This window comes from Artibeus jamaicensis, unplaced genomic scaffold (assembly GCF_021234435.1).
Source record: "Artibeus jamaicensis isolate MK-2021 breed Jamaican fruit bat unplaced genomic scaffold, CSHL_Jam_final contig_76, whole genome shotgun sequence".
Taxonomy (NCBI): domain Eukaryota; kingdom Metazoa; phylum Chordata; class Mammalia; order Chiroptera; family Phyllostomidae; genus Artibeus; species Artibeus jamaicensis.
Window position 1 is genome coordinate 126068 of NW_026521954.1, and position 26739 is coordinate 152806.

At 37.0% G+C, this 26739-nt stretch overlaps 1 protein-coding gene across 1 annotated transcript; it reads left to right on the forward strand.

Moving 5' to 3' along the window:
• Nucleotides 1-572: 572 nt before the first annotated feature.
• YIPF7 (Yip1 domain family member 7) lies at nucleotides 573-25746 on the forward strand. The gene is made up of 6 exons (XM_037151669.2): nucleotides 573-632; nucleotides 2617-2733; nucleotides 10631-10789; nucleotides 16578-16725; nucleotides 21800-21981; nucleotides 25280-25746. Exons 2-6 carry the CDS (start codon nucleotides 2618-2620, stop codon nucleotides 25440-25442), a joined length of 768 nt encoding a protein of 255 aa, XP_037007564.2. The 5' UTR covers nucleotides 573-632; nucleotide 2617; the 3' UTR covers nucleotides 25443-25746.
• Nucleotides 25747-26739: the final 993 nt, after the last annotated feature.

A 26739-nucleotide genomic window follows, 5' to 3' on the forward strand; every position in this document is an offset into this window, starting at 1 on the left:
AGTAGAAATCAGCCTGACGTCTTCTACATGTCAGGACCAGCTCAAAAATGGAACATAACATGCCCACAAGTGAAAAGTACACTGGATTACATTAGTGTATCAATCTTGGGCTCTGCTGGATAAGTAAAAAGCTAGGGGGAAAAATCAGATGTAGATCATAGGTAGCCTTCCTAAATGTTGTTTATGTAAATTGAACAGTCAGATTTGGATAAAAATAACAACTCTTGGCTTTCAGACAGTCATTGATTTGGACTGCATATTACCATTGCAGTCTACATCGATTCTCATAGGCTATAAAGTACAGGGGTTTTCCTCTCACTTTCCATTGTTTGCCTCAAATAAATGATCCTAAGTCAGAGTTGAATGAGACATGCCCATGCAGAAACTGAACCTACAATTTCACTTTATCATATTTGATGTCTCTACGCCTTGCGCTGTGTTTGTAAACTTTAACAAGTGTTATAAGATACTGCGTCTGGCTCTGGCTTTTGGCAAACTTCTGGTCAGTGTCAGAGTCAAATTTAGAAACCTATATATAACCAGCAGGTCATCTTTCATGAACTGATTTGTTATAAATTTCTCAAGTGAAGCAACATTTGTTGGAGGATCTTTTGACACAAAGTAATATAAAGGTATGTGTCTGATCCTTCTAAAAGAACTTGGCATTTAAAAAAATACATAAGGCTGGGTTATATAAGGACTCCGATAGTCACATTACATAAAACTTTGCATATTATGAAAAACTTAGTATAGTTTCCAGTGAAATTGCTCTCTATGCTTTATAATAACTTTTTAATGGGATGACAAATTTATGCTATTAAATTTTAAATTCTTTAAATTATAAGTTGTTAAAAGATTTAACATTCTCCTAGTGGTTTTAGCTTACATAATTTATAGCTACTTTTGTACATATTACTAATGAAAAAATTTTGATTTATTAAATCAGATATGTGAACCACTGCATCTAACTTTAGAAAGGTTTTCTGTATTTTTACTGAACTAAGAATTTTTTTGTTTGACAATTGTTATTCAAATATTTCTGATTTCTAATTAATGAGGCTTTAGAGCTAATATTATGCAATGCATTTGAAATGTTATAAGTAGTATTCAATAGACTATTATAACTATATGGATTACTCCTAGTGATTTTAAAATTTGTTCTTTTGAAATAAAAATTTCTTCGAGGAAAAACAAAGATTAAAATGTTGAATTGAATAACCATATCTGTCCAGTTGAAAAGATTTTCTACTCCATTCCCTAATTTTTATCCAAAAAGCCACCATTCCATTCTATTACTTTTCTCCCCAACTTCTCCTCCTCTCTGATATTCTTCTTCCCTCTGATATTCCTATTCGTTAGGTCTAAATCAAGATCATGTATTCCCCTCATGTCCCAAAGTGAGTAGAAACTATGCAGAGTTCACAGGAAGACAGATTGTTCTGGTAGGACAACTGAACCTCCTCCCCCTGACACAGCCAGAAGGGAGCAGGGAGGCTTTTGGCACACTTGAAAGCTCTGGGGAAAATCAAAATGAAACAGTATTATTATTATCAGTCATCTGCTTTCTGACTTGCAACAAGACCCCATATGTATAAATGTAAAAAGTTCACATGTAAATTATTATGCATAATTCATTAAAGTGAGGAACTATCATTGTTTAAAATAAATCTTCTAGATGCCTTCTAGATGTACACCAAGACTTAAACTTTTTCTCATAAATTGCTGAGGATAAGGTATTTGGGGAAGAATGTTAGTTCTTTCAGGTCAGTTAAAGTTTGTTTAGTCAGAGTCACACTCCAGTGAGTGAAAACCTCAGAAAAGTTCATTGGAATTGAAGATGCACATTTTGTGAAAGGCTTTTGAGCATATAGTTCCATATTCTTTCCCCAACATGTAATCTACCCCATCCAAAGAATACTTTGTTCTCTGATAATAATCTATCCATCATCACATTGTCAATTGATCTTTGTAATATATCTAAAAAAGTTTTATTGATGCAACCACCTTTTGATTCATCAATCCCACTGCTGGGATTGATTATGCCCTAAGAATCCTGAAACACTAATTCAAAAGAACCTATGCATTCCAATGTTCATTGCAGTATTATTTACAATAGCCAAGTGCTAGAAGAGCCCATCAGTAAATGAGTAGATCAAAGAACTGGAATACTACACAATGGAATACTACACAGCAGAAAGAAAGAAGGAACTCCTGCCCTTCATGACAGCATGGGTGAAACTGGAGAGCATTACACTTAGTGAAGTTAGCCAGGGTGGTGAAAGACAAATACCATATGGTCTCACCTGTGAGTGGAACCTAATCAACAAAACAAACAAGTGAGCAAAATAGAACCAGAGACATGGAAATAAAGAACAAACTGACGGTGACCAGAAGAGAGGGAGGATGGGGATAATGGGGCAAAGAAGGGGAAGGGGCAAGTCAAGGAACATGAATAGAGGACTCATGGGCATGGACGATGTGGGGGGATTGACTGTGGGACCTGGGGGCGGGGTCAGGGCATGAGAGAGCAGAACAACTGTAACTGAGCAACGATAATAAAAATAAAGTTTTATTGACTCCTAAACTTCTCAGTGAAAAAACATTCATATTTTTCAGGATGTCAAACTTGGAACAATTTGACTCCAATTTTTACCAATCTAATTATACAATTGATGATCCAGAGGAGCATTATAATGATTCTAACGCCTATGGAAATCCTTATGGACCTAGAAAGTAAGTACTTTGTGTTGAGAATATAAGAAACAATAATAGCACGACAAGGGGTTGCAGGTAGGGAGGTTTCCTTGGGGGAAACAAAAGCATACCTTTGTGAAGTGCCTAAGAAGAAACATCAGGAAAGGGTAGAGAAATAAATTTGGTTCTCCATGAATCCCCTTGATCACCTCAAACCCATTCATACCTGAATGGCTTGACTCTCTTTTCAAAAAATCAATCACTTAACAGGGAGTCTGAACACAGGGGACTGCAGTTTTCTGAGACACTGCTTGAAAAACATGTTTTATTCAATTTAATACATATTTATTAAGTGCCTGCTGTATGTCAGGAATAAAAAAGGATAACTCTAAAACCAAACATAAAAATTTATAATCTTCTACCTCACAATATTTAAGAATTCAGGTTGTATAGAGGTGCACAATTAAATATGCCATAATAACCCAGTGTGAAAGAAAACTCCTAAGTGGAAGCAAGATAAATGTATTTCAGACTGTTAGTTATTTGAGTTGGCAGTTCAACTTGCATCAAAAATAAAAATAATTAAGAATTTAGTGTTCATTCTTTACCAGTGCCCCAAATAGGTCAGTTAGAGGGAGAAGAATTTAGTTCAAGTTCTGGTCCCTGCATCTGTTCTCTGTGACATCGGGAAAGATATAACTTACTTGACTGGTGTCTTGACTGAGAACTAAGGACATTAATAACACCCACTTCATGAACTTGTCATGAAGAACATTTGTGACAATGTGTAGGAAAGTGGGTGTTACAGTAGAGCAGCTATATAAAAGTTATTTATTTATGTAATTATAGTTTGCAAACTTACATTTTGTTGCCTAAAGTCACCTAAACTTACTGTATTGGGTTACAGAGTTGTTTCTTTGATGTCTTTTATGGGTCTACATGAGTGAACCACGAATAGGGTCAGACCTTTCAACTTTCATAATAACTGACATTCACTGAGCTCTTACCATGTGTTAGGAACAATTCTGAGCTTTACATATACTAACTCATTGACTCCTCAAATAACCCTGATGCAAGTACCATTATTATTATTAACTATCATTATTATTTAACATTTAAGCATCTCTTTAGTGTTTCTCTGAGCAACACCTCTTCTAAATGACACTGCTAGGGCAAAGTTGCCAAAATACACAGGTGCTAAAGAGTTAGGTTTCTCTCTGTTACAATGAAAAACAAATCTAATTTAATTAGTCTTAGTAAATACACACATGCTCTCAGACACAAGCAAAATTCACATTTCAAAACCTATCATTTACTATATTATTATTCTATTTATACATGATGACCAGGGATACAGAGAAATGAAGAAAATCTTCCAAAGTCACATAGCTAATAAGAAATGAGGTTAGGATTTCAAAGCACGGTTGTTTGATTAGGCCCATAACTGGAGTTGGCATATGATTTATTGTAAAAACAAGGCATTTTTGAAACTAAAGACAGTACTATTGACAATAATATTAGTAAAATATGAACATTAGTAAAATATCGGAACACCTTGGGCAAATTGGGATGTGAAATTACTGTGTTATTCCAGAAAGCTTAGGCCAAATAAACCACATAACAAACATTTCAAATTTCTTAATACTTGAAGTTTATTTTCCTTAACACAGATAAGTACTTGGAAAGCTTCAGATGTAGGAAGAAAAGACAGAGTAAATACAACAAACAATGGGGACTCTTTCGCTCCACATGTGCCCTTGGGCACGTTTTCGTTGGCTGAGCACTCCTACCAACGCAGTCAGAGAGGCGTGGCTCGCACGCAGGATGGGACACTCCTTCTGAACCAATGCTCTCCAGATAGGCAAATGTATTGGTAGATAATGTTTTAAAAACTGCAACAGTTAAATATCTGAATTTTATCTCGTGCATGCCCTTATTCTATATTCCCAACATCAGATTATTGTAAGAACTTCTTAAAATGGAAAACAACCTATGCATCCATTTATCTATCACCTGAATATTATCATAGGGCAAATTAAAATATTTTTAAAATGTTATTTAAAATGGAGGAAAAGGACAAGGTTATGTATAATTGACTAAATCACTGTATAATCGAACATCGGAAAAAGAGCATTTTATTTCACATCTTGAAAGGTCAAGGGAAAAAACAAACAAACAAAGGAACAAACAAACACTCCTGGAAGAGGGAGTAGTTTCAGCACTGAGGTATTACAGGGCAGTAACTCGAAATATATCAGCCACAGGAAAAGCCATCTAAAGGGATTTTCAGCCCCGTTCTCTTGTTTCATTGAAAGAAACCAGTCGCCTCGGACTTCTGTCTCTTTTCTCCCTTTGCTGCTCCACACAGGACGAACATGAAGGAGGCATCTGCAATCTGTTTTCAGGCTAAACTGAAATGTCTAATAAGAGGGAGACAGAGCTTTTTCCTTTGAGTATGGACTGGTGGGTCACAGTTTTCTCCCTGACTCCACCAAGCCCAGTTTCTTCTCCATTTGATTGTACATATCAGTGTTGCCCAGAAGTCAAGAAGACGGAGAGATGGCGGTCAGTATAACCAAAGGAGGAAAACTCCTGATTATATCGTATCAGGTTGACAGCCTCGCCTGCTTAGCAATGAAATCCAAGTCCTGATTTGGATGTGGTAACGTTTGAATTCTAACCCACACTGCAGGTCTCAGGAACTAGAAAAGGGCATATTAGCTGTGGTAGTTTTATGAGGCACATAAAACATGGAGTCAGAGCAGTGATTTACTAGTGTACATCAAACAAACTCCAGAGATTTGACCTTTTATTCATTCAGTGAATAGTTCAATTAAAGTACACCCCGAGTCAAATAATATGCTGATCATCCTGACAGAAGATATAGGGATCCAGAGTGTAGTTATAATCAATCTCTCTCCCTCAGTGGCTGTCCTCCCCCACATCCTGCCCCGCTGCTCTAATATATGGGAGCTCGTTTCAAAAAGCTTGTTCAGCTCCATGGTGCGCTAATCTAAAAACTGGGTTGACTGTGCTTACTAAGACAATGAGGATATTTCTATTTTAAAACAAGTTTACTTATTTTGCAATGAACAAGAAGGCGCTTTCTCATTTGAAAACTACTATCCAGTCATTTGGGTAGTCATCATTTCCATTCACTGGTAGTCAGTTACGTAAGTTATATTTCCCCACTGCATTTCTCCAGTTTTTGAAATGGGGTATCTATTCAAGTTATTAAGAGAAAGAAATAGATATTTCTGCAGGAAGGTGACAACTAGAAAATCCCCTTTGTAGTTGGAGAATACATTTGAGTAGGACCTTAACAGATGAATACTGAATCATCATTTTTTCCGAATCCCCAGACATGATCTATCTCTAGTGTTTAAACATAGCTAACGGCATGTCAATGACATGGTTACTGTTCACTCGCTAGACCAGCCAGGATTTGGAAATGCTATATATGCTAGCTCCCCCAGCCACAATTCTTAAGTGACTGAACTATCAAATGGATCCTAATGATATGTCCTAACTAAAGACACTTAGAAAGCCTGATTTTATTGGCTCAATGGGAGACTTACATAGATAAAAAGTTTCTGTGGGTTCAGACTAAATTTTTCTGGCTAACAGCATATTTTGTGTTACAAATCTGTCATATCATTTATGTCTTAGGCTGTTGACATTGATGGTGTGGCACATTCTAAAATCCTTCGCTGTCTCAGGTTCCTGGAGGAATACAGTGTCACCTGATTGTGTGAAATACACATGTACTCAAATGGGACTCCAAACGTGGAGATAGACTTACAGTGGATGGGCCTGACTTGATGGTACATTTTTAGCACTATCTGACTTATGCCCTGGCTCTCTGTAGGACACTGGGAGTGAGCTCACCCCCTGAAGTCTGCCAGGGGCCAACCGACAAAGGAAAGCAGCTCAGGTGACCATCATGATAGAAGCCCAAACTTATAGTTTTTTTAAAAAACAAACCTCTAATAAAATATGTAGCTAATGATTATGTGATGGGGTTCAAGAAACTGTGTGCATCAAACAAATCTGCAACCATAGAAATTAGAATTGAGTCTCCTATCAGTGACCTTCCACACTTGCATTGGAAGATGAATGTTAAGTCTTGTTGATTCAGAAACAATATCATGTAAAGGAAGACAAGCCTCTGGAGGCTAGTTGGAACAACATAAATCCAGGTCTGGGGAGTGAAAAGAGAAACAATAAAGGATTGGCGAGTATACAGAGGGTTTTGCATGGGTCAGGTGTGTGGCCATTGCTGTGTAGCTCCGAGATAGAAATCCTGACTTGAGTGTAGTGGAGGTTCTTCTTGTAGGAAAACCCGGACTGTCTGGGATGTTATCAGAGTCACTTTGAATATCTCAGGGAAACCAGAAGGGGAGAATGCTAAAGATGATCAGCACAGAAGGGATACAAGTTCTTGGCCTCCTATTAATATTGTTTTCTTTGAGAAAGTGACTGGCTGGAAGACAACTCTTATAAATATAGAAGATGCTCTTCCAGGGTGTGTGAAAGATGTTGAGAATGCGTTAGTGTAAGTCCCAGGAAGGAAAACGCATACACATACTTAGCTAAAGCTTATGGATCACTTTTTGTGTGCCCGACACTATTCTAAGTGCTTTAGTTATTTTAGTGAATTTAATTCACAACAACTTTATGAGTTCTTTTATTATCCTCATTTTACAGATGAAAGACTGAGGCACAGCATACGAGGTAATTTGCCTAACACTGTAAAATTGGAATTTGACTCCAGGCAGTCTGATTCCAGAAGCTGTGTTCGCTAACTACTCTACGTGGTTCAGGATAAACCTACCGCCGAGCTATCATTTCGGGCAGAAATAGAACTCCATGGAGTACAGAAGCCATAGAGGGGAAATATGACCAAGAGCATTGCCAGTATGAAAGGGGAATTTTGTAATCACCTCACAGTTGCTTGAAGTGATGGGTATATCAATCTGATTCATGCTATTGCCTTTAATAGGTTACTAAATTCATAGGCGTGACAGAGCAATTACTAAAGTGTCCAGTCCCATTCCTCCTGAATTTTATTTTTTTATGAAAGGAGAGTGTAGGCTTGAGAGACATCACTAAAAATATAAAATCTCCATTGGTCTAGTCACTTGGATTCGGAATCACCAAGTTAAAAGGGATAGCACTAGAAGCGTGGGACTAGGTGCCAATTCAAGATATATGGTAAAAAATGATGAATGTTCAGAGTCGTTTTTCAGAGAAGAACCTAAAACATGGGACTTGGGTATTTTCAGGGTTTTCAGGTGGGAATGTAGATAAATAATATGATTATTTTGGTATTGCTTATGCTCTTTTTTATTGAGATAGTGTTAATCATCATCGTCAACATGTACAAAGTCAAAGTTATAAAAAAGAGAAAATTTTAATTTAGACTCTTGTAAAAAATGACCCTGGTAATTACTATAGAAAAAGTATTTTGAGTTTTTCTTTATAGGAAAAATTTAAAAATTTTCTTTTTAAATGAGGGTGGAGAATTTTTATATTATGCAGCCACTGTAAAAAGGTCAACAGAGGCCAAAATCCTGACAAATGTGTTTCGTTGGATGAAATAGCAGAGAGAACAGGAGAAAGAGAAAGGGATAGGATTTACTCGGCCCTGGGGAATTTTTTTCTGTAAAAATGTATTTTGCTCTTGACAGGGGTGAGGGTGAGTCCCATACAAAATCCCCTCATTCACAGAGATTTGTCTGGAGTAATTGTGCAAGCTGTTTCCTCAAGCCTGGTTATTAGAACCTAGGCATGAGTTTTGGTGAGGCCAGATAATATGTCAAAGCAATAGTCTTGTTTAGACACTGGGCCATTGAATCATCTCCATTTGCCCCTTTTATTTTTCTAGAAATAGTTACATTAAAAAATACATATCTAGGGAAAGCTTTATCATTCAACAATCCATTTACTTTCTTAATTATGAGTTGTTTCTACCAGTACTTTTGACGGTGGGCCCACTTTGTTGAAAAAAAAAAGATTAGAAATATACCACATGATTAAATGAACAATACCATAATCACCATGTGCTGTGGGACAGTGATTTCCCATCTTTTTCATCTTATGGCACCCAGAAGCTAATTACTAAATTTCTGTGGCACACCCCAAATTATATTTTTGCCGATCTTACAAAATATTGTATTTTGCAGTGTATAATGCACACTTTTTTTCCCAAATTGTTGAGGGGGAAAAAAGGATGTGCATTATACACGGTTAGTACTAATTCCATATCTATATAAATGTTTTTAAATCTTTTATTTATGCTTATGTGTTAAAAGCATAACTCTGAAAGCAATAACAATATCCTTATGTTCAAAAATAAATGCTCGAATTTCTTTAAATACAAAAAACAAGTATCTAAATAAATTAATAAATAAAAAAGTTGAATTAAAGAATTAAAATCAAAGGTTTTTTTTCTTGAAAGTTTGGGCTGAAAATGTGGGTGTGCATTAGACACTACAAAATACGGTTAATAGGATAATTTTGATTCATTCCCATTGGACAGCTATGGTTGTGTGAGCTGTTGTCTTTTTTGTTTGTTTGACTACCTAAGGGAAAAGAGGCCAGTACCTCTGACTACATAGTCAGCTATTGCACATTTTAAAAATTCTTGCAGCACAGCAGTTGAAAAATCACTACTGTGGAGGATTCAAGAAGTATTGCACCGGGTTCCTGCCCTTAATGAACTTGTGGCTGAGTTAGTGAATGATTAAATGTTATATCTCCTTCTATCTCATAGCTGTATTTTTCAAAAGAGGTTATTTTCTCTGTCAGGCTTACTCATATAAGGGAGGGTGATATGTTATTCTTAGACTTCATATTAAGATTAATGCTGGAAAGAAAGTCTGAAAAGCCATTTTGTAACTATTGCAAGATAGAGAGACCATGGAGAGAGCTACAGAGTTCAGAATGCTGGACTGTGTTTTTGACTTACTTTAGTCTAAAAGCTTTGATGGGAGAAATTTAACATGCCTTAGTAAGGACAATTCCTTATATTTCTTCCCCTGCCCCCTTCAGGAAAAAACAAGTACAAAAGACCAAATAACCTCACACACTCTCATTGTCCTTTTTCCTTTCTCTTGCTTTTGCAACAAGTTATTTAATAAGATTGTTGTTTTCCAGCTCCCTCCCACTAATGATGAAATAAAAAATAAAAAACACACAAAAGCATGGTCAAGGAGGTATCACGTGGGGTAAGACACATGTGAGGACAAACTAAATTGCTTACTTCAAAAGAGGCCCACTAAAGCTTACCATCAAATACTTTTGGTTAGGTAGTCAAAGATTATTTGATCGTCCATCATTGTTTGGGAATCGCCAGAGCTAGAAAGTCTACTTCTTCACGGACAATAGTCATGTATTTATTTTTCCTATGACTTGATTATACTATTGAAATTGCGGTTTTCGCCTTCCTGCTTCCACGCATTTGTGGGGACTGTCCTATTCCGTGGTTGCCCCTGGAGATCAGTGGGAAAGCAGCAGGTGTAAGAAGTGGGGCGCTGCACAGACAGCTGCAGTTTGGGGTCCGACCCCTGCAGTACCGTGTGACCCGGGCCAGCCATTCCCTCTCCGTGTCCTCTATTTTATTCCGTAAAGCGGCACTAAAATCACAGCTTTTCCATTGCTGAGTTTAATTTTATGAGAGAATGTGAGGAAAAGGGTCCAGCATATTGTACACAATCAATAACTTTAGTGGGTATGGATCAGTCTTCCAGAAGTCTTTTCATGACCAGTTGCTTCATTTTTTTTAACTAAAGTGAAACTTTAGGCAAGTTATTTTTTCATGATTAAGTGTTCATAAAACAGGATAATTTATAAAAGAACAATTTTGGTTTCGTTCCTTGATTTGTCACGATATGCCTTTATTGGATGTATGAACAGCCGCTTTTCCTTCCTCTAGCCCACAAGCCAGCGGCCAGCCCCAGCCCGCCTTTGTTCCCCCGGAGACGCTCATGTCCCCGGGGTACACTGGACAGTTTTTTCAACCAGCATCCACCTCAGATTATTATTCACAATCTCCTTACATCGACAGTTTTGACGAAGAGCCTCCTTTGCTAGAAGATAAGTTAAGAAAGTGCTATTGGTGTGTGCACAGCTCGAGAATAATAGCAATAATCAGCACTGAATGTGTGTTGACAGCATGCTACATACTGTGTTTCCCATGTGAGCGTTCCACATGTAATCACACCTGCCAGTTCAAGACGCTTGCACAGGTGGAGGTCTGTCGCATGTCTGTGTGTGGGGAACTGGAAGTAGATACCTGCTATTGCTGTGCAATCCCTGCAGTTGTTACATGTTTACTCACTATTTCTACAATTTGAACAGTGAAGGTATCTTGTCTTTTCAAAAGTGTTTGCATCAAAGTAACCACCCTTGCAACCCCAATTAATGAAACTATTTTTTTAATGAAACTACTTTTATAACAGTCTATTTTATTTTCTGCTCTATTTTCCTGGAAGGAAAAAAATGTAGTTTCTGAACTTCCTAGTGTTTATTTGTTATCATGGAGACAGGCCTAGCTCATATGTGGCTGCCAATCTCAGCTAGGCATGGCTGGATGAGGATTATGATTCCTGTAAGTAGCACTACTGGTTACAAGGAAACCCAGAGACCCTTGCAGTTGGATATCCTCGGGGGATTTCAGGTGTTGGGAACCACTCTGCCTCGTTTCAGAAGCTGTAACCGGCCTCCATGGCTAAGGCTGAGTGAACAACCTTCAAACCAGAAGCCACTAAGGAGACAAAGCTTATTTCCTTGGTAGGAGCTCTGCTTCTGCTCCTTTTACTTCATCCATAACTGGCCCCCAATGCTTGGTTGGTTAGCCAATGACAGGTAAGGGGGGAATGACAATTCCCCCCAAGGGGGGAATGACCTGAGACAGGCAGGTCTCTCCCCTTCCCTGGGAGAGGCCCCCAGGGAAGGACTTGCGGGGCTATGGAGAAAGGGAGTGATGGACCCTCGCCTTTGGCTTTGACGTAGCCTGAGTCCTCATTCTGTCTGCAAGAAGTCTCCTAATCTCTTGGCTGCCTTACTTCCCTTGCCTGATTTAAGCCTGAAACAATGACAGAGGGTGGTGCAGCCCTGTGCTGGAAAGGGCAGGTTTCCCGGGTGATCAGACCTAAGAAAGAATATATAAACTTCTGTGAAACCTGCTTTGTTAAGAATGCTCTCAATTAAATGATAAAGGTCCAAACAGAAAATGAGTTTGTTTCCCAAAGTTTTGTAGCCCTTTAGCTAACAGACCCTGACTCAGAATAAGCCATCACAGTTTTTTGTATGTTATCTATTGTTTGATGCTTACTGCCTGATAATGATTAATGACCTTTTACCTGTATTCCTGTGCAAAATGAACCTAATAAAAGCCCATTGAGGAAAAAGGCTCTGGGCCCCTCCTCCTTTAACATACAGGCCACCTTTCCTCCCCAGGCAGATCATGTCTTGGTAGACTTATTCTCATCCATGGTGGCCGGTGTGGGGGGGCCTGTGGGGGGAACCCCACCCCACATTCAGGGGTGTTTCTCTCTCTCTCTCTTTCTCTCATATATACTCATTATGTTGATGCTTATATAGCTCATTAGTATCAACAGGATGCTTTAAGCCGAGGTGCTCAAAAACTAAGACATGAGAGCTAAGGAGAAATATTCAGGATTAACGGCTCCAAATTCTTTATTTGTTGTCAAATGAAAAGAGATAAGTTAAAATTTCCTATATTTTGCATCAAAAGATCTTTATTTGCTTTATAGTCAGCCAACTGGCATTAAAATTTTCTTCTTTCTTTGCCTTAAAAGTTTAAATAGTTGAAGGATTTAAACCATTCAGTAAAGCACAGAAAATTATAGTACATTTTTTTGCTCATTTAAAGCCAGTTAAGTTTTGAATTGTTTTTGCTTAACCAGTTCATTCTATTTTGCCTCTGTGATTAATAATCAACATATGAAATTTACATGCTATTCTCATTAAACATTTTCCTTATCTCAACCAACAGCTTTATTTTTAAAAACTGACAGCTGTTGAATTATAAAGTAATCAATGTTCATTACAGAGATTTGGAAAATAATGAAAATACACAAAGAAAAATAAAAAAATCACCTAAATTTTATCTGAGACATGACCTCCATGAACAATCTGATGTCTTTTTAAGACTTTATTCTGTTTTCCTATGTACGTGTATATATACATGACATTATGCATCTTTGCAGTTACATTATATCATGAGCATTTCTATACATGTAGTCTTTAAAATCATTACATATTATTTGAAAACATGATGTACAATACATTCCATGCATTATACTAAGTAAAACAAGTCAGAGAAAGACAAATATCATATGTATGACTATATGTGGAATCCTAAAAAATGAAATAAATGAAAAAGGAGAAAACATGATGTGGAATGGATTCATAATACTTTATCACACAGAGATGCCATAATTTAAATTTATCAGAAAGAGTGTTTTAAAAAATAGTATTGGTTGTTCAGTAACAGTTGTCCCCACTTTTTCCCCATTGATCTACCCAGCCCTGCCCCCCATCCACGTGCAATCCTCGTCTTGTTTTTTTTTTTTTTAAATAAAATGTGATACTTTGGCAAACTTCATAGTAAACAACTTTGACCTGTACCATTGAGCCTGCTGTTGGGATGGATTCAAAGGGTGGGATTACTGGTCAATGTGCATGTACACCGTACTCCGCCCCGCAAACCCAGGGAAATGGTTTCCTGTTACACTTCAGTAGTAGAGTGTCAGGTGTTCTTGTTAATTTGATCAGCAAAAAGGCACAAATTAATGCTTCGCATTTCTTGGTTACTAGAAAAGACAGACATTTTGCATGCTTACTGACATTTTACTTCTCTCTGCTTGTCATGTTCTTGGATGGAATCATTATTTTCTTTGTTTATGTTTAGAGATATTTACAAAGTAAAGATATGAACTATTTTCTGGAATATGTATTTCAAACATGTTTTCCTAGATTGTATTTGCCATCTAATTTGTAAATGGGACATTAGGGAATATAGACATTTTAATATTTACGTTTTCAACCCCACAATATTTTCCTTGATAACTTTTAGTTCCAATCGCTATTCTGGTTAGAATATATTCCTCGAACTCTAGATACTGCTTATATCTTCTCATGGATTTTTAAATTAACTTTTGGTTTTGCATTTAAAATTAGGAATCATTGAACATTGGGTTAGTACATGAAGCAGGGATTTAACTGTATTTTCTTTAAAAATTAACCATTTTGGGCTAACATTTATTGAAAATAATTCTTTTTTACTTAACTGAAATGGCTCTATTGTGGTCTACTAAACTGTAATACATCTGCCCCTAATGTCTCTTTAAGTTTGAACAAAAACTATGCCAGATTTTCCCTCTCTTTATACAGCTCAAAGAAAATTTCTCAATTATTCTTTTCCTTTGGGATTATCCCCACCAAATGTACAGTATATTAGAAGACAGAGAGCTTAACATAATTTTGCACTTCGAATCTATGAAATGTGTAAGCTTTGATCTAATATGTTCTTCAGGCTGGAGAACTTTGTGAGTCTCAAGCTTCATCCCTGTAAGAGATGTGAAAGAGGCACAGTCAGAATTTCTACAATAAGCTGATAAATGGCATTTTCTAGCTTTTATTTACTGTACACTAAAATCATGAATCTACAATAATTAATATACCCTGCACAAAAACATGCTCTTTGAAGCTGTGCTTGTTACTCCTTAAATACTTTGTCATCTAAAAGACTTGTTTGGGCCCAGGCTGGTGTGGCTCAGTGTGTTTTGTGCCTGCCTGCAAACGAAAGGGTTGCTGGTTCCATTCCCAGTTGGCGCACATGTCTGGGTTGTGGGCCAGGTCCCCAGTAGGGGGCACGTTAGGGGCAACCACCCATTGATGTTCCCCTCTCTTTCTTCCTGTCTTCCCCACTCTCTAAAAATAAATAAATAAAATCTTTAAAAAGGCTTGTTTGGTTTTATGTAAGAATAACTTTTGCTTTTGATAATGTACAATCAATATGTTAACAAATACACTTTGAAGACTAACAGTCGATTTAAATCTATCAAACTAGAAAAATTACTGTGATATTTGGTATTCGTATCTGTGGCATAGCCTGATGTTTATATTAGAAAGGCCAATGACAAAACTCGCATAGAAAACAGGTACACTGACTGATCGTATAGCATTTATGTCACATATTTTACTACCACTAGATGACAGTAAAACAATAATTTTGTATTCAAATTTCACAGCAATTTTATTTTCCTTTATTTTTCATAATAAGGTTTTATATTACATTATCTGTTAACAAATACTTCTAATCTCATTTGCATACCTTTTAATACATTTGAAAATAAAACACAGGGTCAGGCAAAAGTAGGTTTACAGTTGCTCATATGGAAAATAATGCAATAATTAATAAATAATAGTACAATGATTAACTGTGTTTCACAAACTCACATCTGTAAACCTAGTTTTCCCCACCCTGGATTATGCCAATGTATTTTGAGAGAAAACATATATCTTGAGAAAATATATGGTAAGTCTTACTATGTTCATTCACTGTTTCATGACTTAATGTTGAAACACGTGAAGTTCATTGTACCATCAAATCAATTTTTGAAATCAGTAATAATGTCTCATAAAGTATTTTTCATCTAAATTTCTTCAGTGATAATTATGCTTTTCTGAGAAAAAGATGCTTATAGAATGTCAGCTTTGCAAGTTATTTAGATGGTATGAGCCATCGTGAAATAAGTTGAACTGTACTCTGTATCTGACCGGAGTTACTGAATCCTAAGAAGGGAAGTTGAGAGCCACAGGCAGGAGAATGTAGGAGACTATGTTTCACATGGGAAAATTGGGCTCAATTGAAAAAATACAACCATTATCATATTAGATGCATATTGACCTGATTGAAAGCATGGGTTTTTTTGTTTGTTTTTTTGCAGGGGGTTAGGGTGGAGTGGTTGTACCCTTTTACCAACCACTTCCTATGTCCCCCACCCTTAGCCTCTGACAACAACTTTTCTACTCTGTTTCTGAGTTTGACTATATATTTTTAAACTTTTAGATTTGACATATTATTTGTGCCATGTGGTACTTGTCTTTCCTGGCTTATTTCACTTCACATAATGTCCTAGAGTTTCAACCACCTTATTGCAAATGGCAGAATATTTCATTCTACCTCCATCACTCATAAAAAGGGACATATTCTCACATTCAAAAATTTCATCTTTAAATACACACATTCAACCACATAGACTATTTAACTTACTAAAATATGCATGCACATCATGCATATTTGCTGCTTTTCTCCTCTGCAGCACTCCAGGCAACGAGCATAGGATTGCTCTTCTCAGGAAGCAGTGTGGAAATCAAATCCAAGACCTGGGATGGGTACTTTTATATTACATGCTTCTGCTGGGTGAAAATTTATGCTGTGTTTGATATGACAATATTTTGACAGTGTTATCAATAGAATTGCAGGCAATGGAAATGTCTAAATGGGCAATAGGATGGGACTTTGGGTCTGTTAGCTACCATTTTATTTTTTTACTGTAAATTATCCATTTACCAATTTTCAGCTAGATTTTAAACTTGCATTTGCTACATACATCATGGATATTTTTCCTATAGAATTTTTTTGTCTAAAATATATTTTGGCTCATTGGGAATACAAATCTACGTTTATTTACTTATTTGTGGTTTATATTTTTACATACAATTTTAGATTATGAAAGGACAGCAATTAGATTAAAAGCACTAAGTAAATTAACCAGATGTTAAATTAAAGAATATTACTGATTTTTATTTTTCTATACTTATATTGCCTCTTTTTTCCCTCTTTTTGCAGAACTTGGAATTAATTTTGATCACATCTGGCAAAAAACCTTGACAGTGTTAAACCCACTGAAGCCAGCAGATGGCAGCATTATGAATGAAACCGACTTAGCGGGGCCCATCTTGTTCTATGTTGCCCTGGGAGGCACCCTGCTCCTGGTAATGGACAGCGGCATCAGATTTTAATGTGTCCTTTCCAATGTCATTTTTGCAGAGATTCTTTAAATACAGAAGCAGTGTATCACTTTGTACCGTGAAAATTGTTTGTTTAATTTATAGCTACACCGCTGGGCGGGGATGGGAGGAGAGGCATATTGAACGGAACTAGAAGTAACAAAAGAGGAACTGCCAAGCAAAATTATCAGCAAAGCAGGAAATTATCTACATTTTTTTTGTTCTTAAGAAAAACTGTCAATCTGGAATCGTTGAAGGAGCACATGGATTTGGGAAATATAAGGCCTCGATGTTCTTTCTTGCTTCCTGTGAAACTTGGGTTATGGCACTAGAGAAATCCTTTTTCTTGTTCATCATTTTCTTTGCTGGGGTGTATATCCAGAGTGTTTCTAAGACCCTGTGATGTATGAGATGAGTCTCCTTGTTGCTTTCTGGTTAGGCTACTATGGGTAAATTAACTTGCATCCATAACCTATGATTTGTTTATTCAATCAATGTAGTTCCCTTGTTATTTTAGTTTTATGCTTTTTAAGAGGACCTTTTTTCTTCCTGACTTTACCATTTTCCTAGTGGAAAATATACCTTTTTCATCCTTTATATGTGAAGGTAATAATATTAAAAGACACCTCAAACATTAAAATGCAAATATTTCCTCCCAAATTAAATTTAGATAATATCCTAGCTCATAGTTTCAAAGAGTGTTTCATTTTTTTAAAAATGGAAGAAAAAGAAGAAATGAGAATAGGTCTATTATTTTACACCAAGAAGGGCATGCTAATATATTAAAAACAGAGGGTGAAAATATGGCTGAACTAGTCTGAAAAATATAGTTTTATTGAGGCACAAAATGATCCTTAATAAGGCAGAAGAAATAATATAAGAAATTAAAGATTTTAGGCCTTTTTTACTTGCTCCTCTTACAGCTACTTCCCATAATTGTTTTCCAATGTAGTTACAATTTTAAAAGTAGCTTTAACATGTTATTTACAATTAAATAAATTTTAAATTTTTATTTATTAAGTACTTAATACAAGTATCAAAACACTGACAGCAATCTAATTTCTGCTTGATAATGGGGTCAACAATCACAGTAAATTTTCTCGGTGCAATAGTATATGGTAGTAGTAGCATTTTGCTTCTTTCTTTGAACTGCAACAAATACGAATGCTCTGTAAATCAAACAGCATATCAACCAGAGTTTTAATTTAGTCTCTAACTTCCCTTCTGTCTTTGTCACAGTAATTTGATAATCTTAGATTAAGCTGCTAAGTAAAACCATGTCAATTAATCAAATAGTCAGAAACAATCAATTTAATATATTAACTCATTTTTCTTTTTCAGGTAATTTGCAATATAACAGCTGTTTGTTTTTCTGTAGAAATACTCCCATCACCATCCTTTAAAGGAGAGTATTAATACCATTAAGCTCTTTCTAGGGTATACAGTTTTAGCCAGGGCTATTTAAATATTCTCTGTTTTGACTTAAGCACAGAAGAATTTAGGCAAAGAGCTCAACTACCCCTAACTTTGCTTCAAGGTGTGATCTTGAATCTTTTGTTTGCTGTTTCTAGGGCTTCATTTCTTAATTTTGAAGACAAATATTGTTTATTAAAGGGCTACTTAAGCTGTCTTTCAGTTCTGACATTATGGGGACTATTTGAAAAGGAATATTTTTTGAAACTTTTTAGGAAAACATTATTACCATATTTTTGAACCATAAGATGCACCTAGGTTTTAGAGGAGAAAAATAGAAAAAAATTGAAACAAAAATATGGTAAAATATTTAATAACATAAATAACATAATATTTTACCAATGTAAATGTAAACAGAACTCAGCAGCATCATTAACAACCATTATGCCTCCCAAATTGGGGTGGGGGTGTGTCTTATAGTCTGAAAAATATAGTACTTCAATTTTTTACCGTAAATATATGGTTACTTCAGAATTTATTCTGATACATGTAAAGCAATCACATCCAAAACTAACGAATAAAGTGGATGTTAGTGAAGTAAAATTTAACTCACAATTCCTTTGAAGTTAAGTGAGCCCTGCCCTTTGTATCTCAGATTAAAACATAGAGCAAAACAGAGACAGACTCATAGATGGAGAACAGATGGCAGCTGGTGGGGGAAGCTGAGTGGGGGGGATTGAGCAAAAAGGAAAAAGGACTCATGGACATGGACAACAGTGTGAGGATTTCTAGGGATGGAGGATACAAGAGGACTAAATGGCAATGAAAAAAATATAATAAAGATTAAATTAAAAAACATAAAGGATGATTTTATGGGCTGGCATATACATGTACTAGAAATATCAACAGGGAATTCAGAAACAATATCCCAATCTGTTCATTGTCTCTGGAGGTAGATGGTTCGCGGTCATGTACTCGTCACTTTTCCGATTTTGAAGCAAAAAATGTGCTAAAATATTTACCGCAGCACCTTTCAGTTGGCTTTCTTCATGTTGAAGAAGGTCAACCTGAACAAACAGCTTCACACACTTAACACAAATTTAATTTTACCTGTTATTTCTCTCAAAATTACGTTCATCCCAAATGCAATAAGAAAACTGGTTTAAAGATCTGGTTTTATTTATGTATTTATTAATTTGTTTATTAATTTATTTATTATGTAAGTAAGAGTGTGATCTGAAAAAGGAATATACATGGCCAATATGGAAGCATAATCACATGAACAAGTATTTCATATAAAGATTTACTAATGAAGGTGGTACAGGGAGAATTCTGAAAGTATTAAGGTTAAGAAAATAAAACTTTTCACTTTTCTTCCTTTTTTTAAGACATATATGTTTCAGGAGTACACCATTTATAATTTGACATCTGTACACACTACAAAATGATTACCCCCAGAAGTCTACTTACTATCACCATGCGATTAACATCCTTCCTCCCTTTAGTCCACCCCCAACCCCCCTGCCTTTCTGGCAACTCAGATCTGTGATCTCTTCTCTGTCTGTAGGTATTTAGAAAGAAGTAACACTTTTCATTTTTCAAGTCCTTGTTACAATTTGAAACAAATTAAAAAATGGCAGTAGCCCTTGCCAAGTGGAATTGAAATTTAAATTGAATAAAGTAACAAGACAAAATTATGAAGAAAAACGACAATAACTGACCTGGAAAGAGACAAAAATATTTTTGCTACCAAATTAGCAACCTTTTTTTCTTTACTGCTTCACCACTTACTTACTCTACGCCCTTCACAAAACTTCTTGGGACCAGGAAGGGCCAGCTATGTGTCCTTTAGGTGTAGGGAACTTGCTTCTCACCATCACACCCATCACTCTCTTCGAATGATCAGAGCCAGTTCAAATAGTACATACAATATTTTTCTAATACGTAAAAGTGATGTGGTGTCACTATTTTCCAAGTGGAACAAAGTCACCCAATGGTGCAGTGAAAAACTGATGTTTTTTTTTCTTTTAGCATGTCCATTGATATTATTAGTGTTATTTCACAAAATACCCATAAAATACAAAATATGTTTGATAAGAACTTGTTATGAGTAATGCAGGAGAGAATTCTGCCAGCATAGCCTAGGAACGTTTTGTGAAAGAACTTGGTAGTGAGTGACTAACGTCTTTAACTGCAGAGGAAGAAGAAATGAACACAGCTGGACAATTCTGAACATTAAAGTGGCCATAGCATTCTCCATTACCCTCATTAATCACAAAATAAATACCCTTCTGTTCTCAGAGGCACAGGGATTTCATGGATAACAGCTATGGAGGGGGGAAATGACAGCTGAAGAGCTCTTTTTCTGAATCACTTTTCCAGATCCTTGGCTGTTTTTGCATAGCTGCTGTGAGAATTCCAGTGAGCTGATCCGGCCTTTATCTAGAATTTCTGATCAGATGAATGCAAATATAAGAATTCAATTCATTCTTTACTGGAGCTTTAGCATCCTCTAGTAGCCAACGGTAAAATAGCCTCTGTTGAATTAATAGTAGACTGACTTTCCCTAGATGAGTTTAATAGAGATATTTAGTGAATAATGGCTGTTTGTGTAAGTTCTCAGATCAGTGGTTGATCCTGAACACCACTGAATTCCCTTAACAGTAACTCTTCTATGATTCATTACTAGGTAGTTCATATAAATCGGCTTTTCATGAGGTGTGTCCAGTTAAACTGGCAATAGGCATTATGAAAACAAAATTGTCTGTGGCCAAATGAGTTTGGGATATGCTGGGTTATTAAAGGTTAAATGAGTTCCTTTATTTTAGGACATATTAAAGCTCCTATAGATGTTAAGGACCTAAATTTTAGAGCCACATTTCCTTGGTTCAAAGCCAAGCTCCACCAATTGACATTATTTAATTTTGGGAAAGTTATTTAAACTTTCTGCCTCTCAATTTTCTTCTGTGTAAATTGGTAAAATAGCGGTACCCATCTCATAGGATTGTTGTGTGGATTAAATGAGTTATAAGTGTTAAATGCTTATAATAGGCCCAAACATAGTAAATGCTATAGATGTTTGCTTACTTTTATTATTATTTTCTTTTTCACATTTTTAAAATTTTTGCTCAAGTACAGTTGTCTCCATTTTCCCCCTCCAGTCCCCCCACCCCAGCCCTCCCCACCTCCCACCCTTGATCCTACCCCCTTTCTTTTTGTCCATGTGTCCTTTATGCATGTTCCTGAAAACCCTTCCTCTAGATATTTGCTAATATTACTAACATGCCTTGTATATCTCCAGGATTAAATTGGGGTTTTTCCATTACTTGATTTATTTATTTAATTATTTGACAAATATGAAGAGAAAATATATTCCTACCTATGCCTTGTATCTCTAATAGGCAATCTGTGATAAAATACTTTCTGTAGCATGCTTGGGCCATCCCCGGTATAGTCGGGGGTGTGTGTTTTCAGGAACTGAATTCACATCGCGCAGCCAATATTTTTCCTGATAATTGTGAGTAGTACAGAGAAATAGAACAGCACTGAGCTGATTGATTCTAAAATGCTCTCTGATTCGCTGACATTCTGAGTTTTCCCTTGATGTTTTCCGTGTGTTCAGAGCGTTTTCTTCTCATCGTTTCAGGCAGGAAAAGTGCAGTTTGGGTACCTCTACGGCATGAGTGCCATCGGCTGCCTGGGGATGTACGCCTTACTGAACTTGATGAGCTCCTCCGGGGTGACCTACGGCTGCGTGGCCAGTGTGCTGGGCTACTGCCTGCTTCCCATGGTCATCCTGTCCAGCTGCGCTGTCTTTTTTTCACTGCAGTGAGTGTCTGCGTTCGCTAACTGTCCCCTCCGCCTCCTGACCCCCCTCCCCCCATTTGCAATCACCGCCTAGACTCGTCTCACCAGTCCAACAGTTAACCTCTTGGTGGTCATTTTGGGAGGGGACTTGGGGAGTCCAATGACTATTAACAGCTATAGGCAGATTCAGGAAAGAAGGTCGGTTTTGGCTAAGGTGCTGTTTCTCTTTTAATAATTTTTGTTTGTGTGTGTGTTTTGTTATATATTTTTTTAAATTTTATTTAGTTATTTTTCAAGTACAGTTTTTTGTCTATTTCTCCCACCCCAGCCTCCCCCGCCCCGTGCTCCCCAGCTCCCTCCCATTTCCACCCCCCTTAGTTCTCGTCCCTGTGTCCTTCCTATTTGTTCTTTTAATAATTTTAAAAATGGATTCAACCAAGTAATCTTTAAAACTGGCAGTTTGTAATTTGTCACATTCTTCACTGTGAACTATTGTCATGGGTAATATAAAAAGTAAAGAAAATTCCCTCGTTTGATTTGGGAAGAGTAAGTGCCTGATGAACACTGACTGATTGCCTCGGCTCCCAGGCCCTCCCTCTTCCAGGCTGGAAGCGACCGAGCTGAGGAGCTGGGCTCCGGCGGGGCAGAATTCCCAGGAACCCTGATGAGGATATGAACGCGAGAGAAGTTTATGGAATACATGCTCAGTCAAGGAGTTCCTTTTCTTTGTTGCTTCCTGAGCAGTTAGTAGTTCAAAACTGTTAGTTGGAATGCATTAGATAAGTTCCTGTCGGGCGCTGTCCAGGGGCATCTGGATTCACAATCACTTTGATTGGGGAAACCAAACAATTAAATCCTCCTTTGTCACTTTTCATGTTCTAAACCCAATTAGAAATAAGCATTTGCTATCCATGTTCATTATTCCACATCCGGATGAGACACCATTTGCACTGTTTTCTTGGATGATACACATTTTTAGTTATTAACCCTACACTGGATAAGGTATCATATAGAGAATTGACCAAAGCCAAGTTAGACATTTCAGAAAATGATTTAGTTGTAAAAGTTTTTAAAATATAGTCTTATTTTTACAGTAATATCCTTAACAATAACTTCTTATTAGTGAGTACCCTCAACGTTTAAAATAGAGGAACAAGAGAAAATGAATACTTTGAATTTATAAATACAAGTGAATTGTAAGTGTATTTAACGAGTCCCATCCATGGAAAAATCCCACCTTCTTGCGTATCAAATTCTTTGGCAAGCAGGCTGTCCCACGTACTATGTTGTTTGGTATAAACATTTGACAAGTGCGTTCCGTTCTAGAACTTCTATTATGTTAAGTGCCTTTGCCAAAGGCCACTATAATGATTTACCATTTTTAAATTCTAAGTTTGAAAACTTATTTCCAGCAAAATTGAGGTTTAGGACATTTTAAACGACTCCAGATTATTAGGGGAAGAACATAAAAACTTAGACCCTTGGATTTTGAGAAGTATCAACAGTATGGACATTTTTATTAGATTTTTGTTCTGAAATTATGAAGATGATTTAGAAATCCGTTACATCCCGTCCTCGCGAGCAAGAAGGGTCGGAGACTGCTGGGTAGTCAGAGGTGTTTTATTGGCCAAAATTTCAAAGTTTCACCTGCGCAGGGGCGAACTCTCGGGTGCCTCCGGAGACACACGAGTGCCGGAATGGCTGCAAATGAGAGTCGCGCCTAACACTTACAGGCTAGGATTCTTATAGAGGCGAGCAAGCAAGCAACTTCCAGAAGCAGAAGGTGGCAGTTAGCTATTGGCTCAGGGGCTATACTAAGATGCGTGATCTGACCAAGGACTGGTTACTAGAGCTCGTGGACAGCTCGTGATAGTATGGCTGATTGGCTCTTAAACCTCATGCTGTGGTTGTGGTCTTTTTACCCCCCACCCCCCCACCCCCGCTTGGCATTCCAGGAGCTGACTTAACACAATCAGCTCTGTACCTCCTTTAAGTGCACCCTGTCCTTATGGTCGAGCGAGCAGCTAAAATTGAGAACAATCACTTCCTCATTCCCCTGGCTCCTTCAAAATCCTTTAAATTCGGTTAAAGGGAAATGCACAATCTGACCTCCAAGACCATTACACCAAAAGTGCTTTTTCAGCCATATTATTATTATATCATTCAAATGAATCATATGTAATTTTACATTCTTGTTCACAAAAGCCTGCAAATTAAATCACTCTAGAAATTATCCCGAATACTATTAATTAAATCAATGAATAGAATACTTGTTAGAATATTTAAAATATTTTGATGTAATTATAAGCTACATACTACAGTTTTGCACTTGTTTGCCTTTGGTTCAGTTATTAAAGTAGACAGGCCTGTCATTCTCACAAGTAATAAACTCAGTTCTCAAGTTCAGATTCAACCAAGATCAGGTGAGGCAGTGCAGTCTGACGGTGAAAACCCCCGTGTGCCGGCAGTTAGGAGATTCTGATCTAATGCCCACTCCACTGTGCAGGTTTTGCTAAGGCACTTGGTTGCTTTTGAGCTGGGGACTAGCTAAAGCTCAATCTCTTCTAGGTCTTACGTCTTATTTTCCTAAATAATGCACTTGGCTTTGCACACAAGAAGATAAATTCACTAACTACCACCCACATCTCCTTTTTTATGTTCAAGGTAGACTTAGTTACCTTATTTTCCCATTTCTTCTTAAAGAAACAATTACCCCATGGTTATTCTTAAAGATACCAATTTCAACAAAAAATCCACACATACATATTAAATGGGTCCTCAGCAGTGAAGTGGAAAGCAACACACGTCTACGTGCAGTGCTGTTCCACGTGTTCTCCTCTTGAGCTGTGTCAGGCTTTGCCATCTCAGACCACAATCTGGGCGGTGGGCTTTGGAGCAGGGGTGACGATGCTCCCCCCTGAAGTACGAGTCCAGAGACCTTTCTGCTCATACTGTGGGTACATTTAGGAAGAAAAGGCCAGGGAAAGAAATCTGTAGCTGTAAAGGAAGTTTGTAAACACAGTTTACATAAAAGAATTTTAAGAGTTGTGATTTGAATATCAACATATGAGAATTCACACAAGTGAATTTTTCAGTTTCTGTTCATTTGAGTTTTACTGAAATAGCCTCTGATAGTGAATTTAACTTAAATATTTTCTAAGTGGCCAGGACCTTTGACTTTGTCTGGTTCCTTGGTCTTATTTTCCGAATGGAGAAAGTAGTTATAAATATTGCGCCAAGGACATTTGAGAGGCAGCTCTAATTCAATAATCTTTTTTTCTCTGATGTAAGGTAATCATCTCTTTTGTCTTTGCTATAGGGACACAACTGGAACTGTGTTGGCACTGGTCATCATCGGCTGGTGTAGTCTCTCAGCTTCCAAAATCTTCATTTCGGCCTTGGACATGGAAGGACAGCAGCTTCTCATTGCCTACCCGTGTGCCTTACTCTATGGGCTTTTTGCCCTCCTAACAGTTTTCTGAAGAGCATTTGAGATGGCATTATGAAATTTTGTCTATTGGCTGTTCAGATTATTCAGGAAATTTATCGGCATTCAAATTTGGAGATATGATTTCTGTTTTATTGCTATTGAGAGAATAATAAGCAGAAAAAGGTAACACTTAAGGTAGATGTTCTAGTAGCATGCTTGGTTTGAATGATGTTTTGCTTTTCAGTTTGCTGCATTCAAATATTTAAACATACTTTAAAATAAAAGGGATAAAGCTGTAATGATGGACCTTGCTTTTCTCAATAGATACATTTCTGAGAAATTTTAAGTAAATAAAATCACATGCCACCCGGACAATTAGCCTTTTGAGAAAACTTCATCATGGCTCAAGTTGTGTGTGAATGGTTCACGTCAGCCTGTCAAGTTCCTTAAGAGAATTGTGAAGAATGGGTTATGTGGGGTTTTATTTACCCAAGATTAAGTAACTCCTGGCTTTCCACTCCATTACTTTCGCAGTTGTGGTAATTTCTCCTTTGTATATATTCTAAGTAACTTTGTCATTTGCTCCCTAAATACATGAATGTAACTCGAGGAAACTGCACCTGTGTTACTTCAATTGTATTGCTATATCTTAAATAGGTCCTCAGTACTGTTAAAATTCTACCCCATTACCCTACTAAATTTACTTTCACTCTTTCTGGGATAAATATGTTACACCATTTCATTGCTCAAGTTGCTAATGTTTCTATCTTATTTTCTCAGTGTTAGTTGTTGAACTTTCTTCTTATTTTATTGAAAATTAGAAACATCCAGAAGAAACATGCTTTGTATTCCCACCAACAGATCTACCAGTCTACATGCATCTTTGTAACACACACACACACACACACACACACACACACACACACACATGCTTCATATTCTTCTCTGTCCCTGTCTCTCCTCCTCTCCACAGCCAGCCCTGGCACTTACATTGTCATTGTTTTCCACTTGACCTATTATTTGAATCAGCACACAAACATGTTTCCATATCGCCTATCTTAGAATGAGAATTGTTTCATTCAAAGTTATTCTCCAGTTATGGCTCATTTTTCTGTTGGAAATATTATAGAAAGAGTTGTCTATTGTCTCCACCTCCACTTCATCACCACCCATTGTTTTTTATTATATTTTATTGATGATGCTATTACAGTTATCTTAGGTTTTCCCCCTTGCCCCCCTCTGCCCAGCACCTCCCACTCCCTCAGGCCATCCCACCCCATTGTTCATGCCCATGGGTCATGCATATAAGTTCTTCAGCTACTCCATTTCCTGTACTGTACTTTACATTC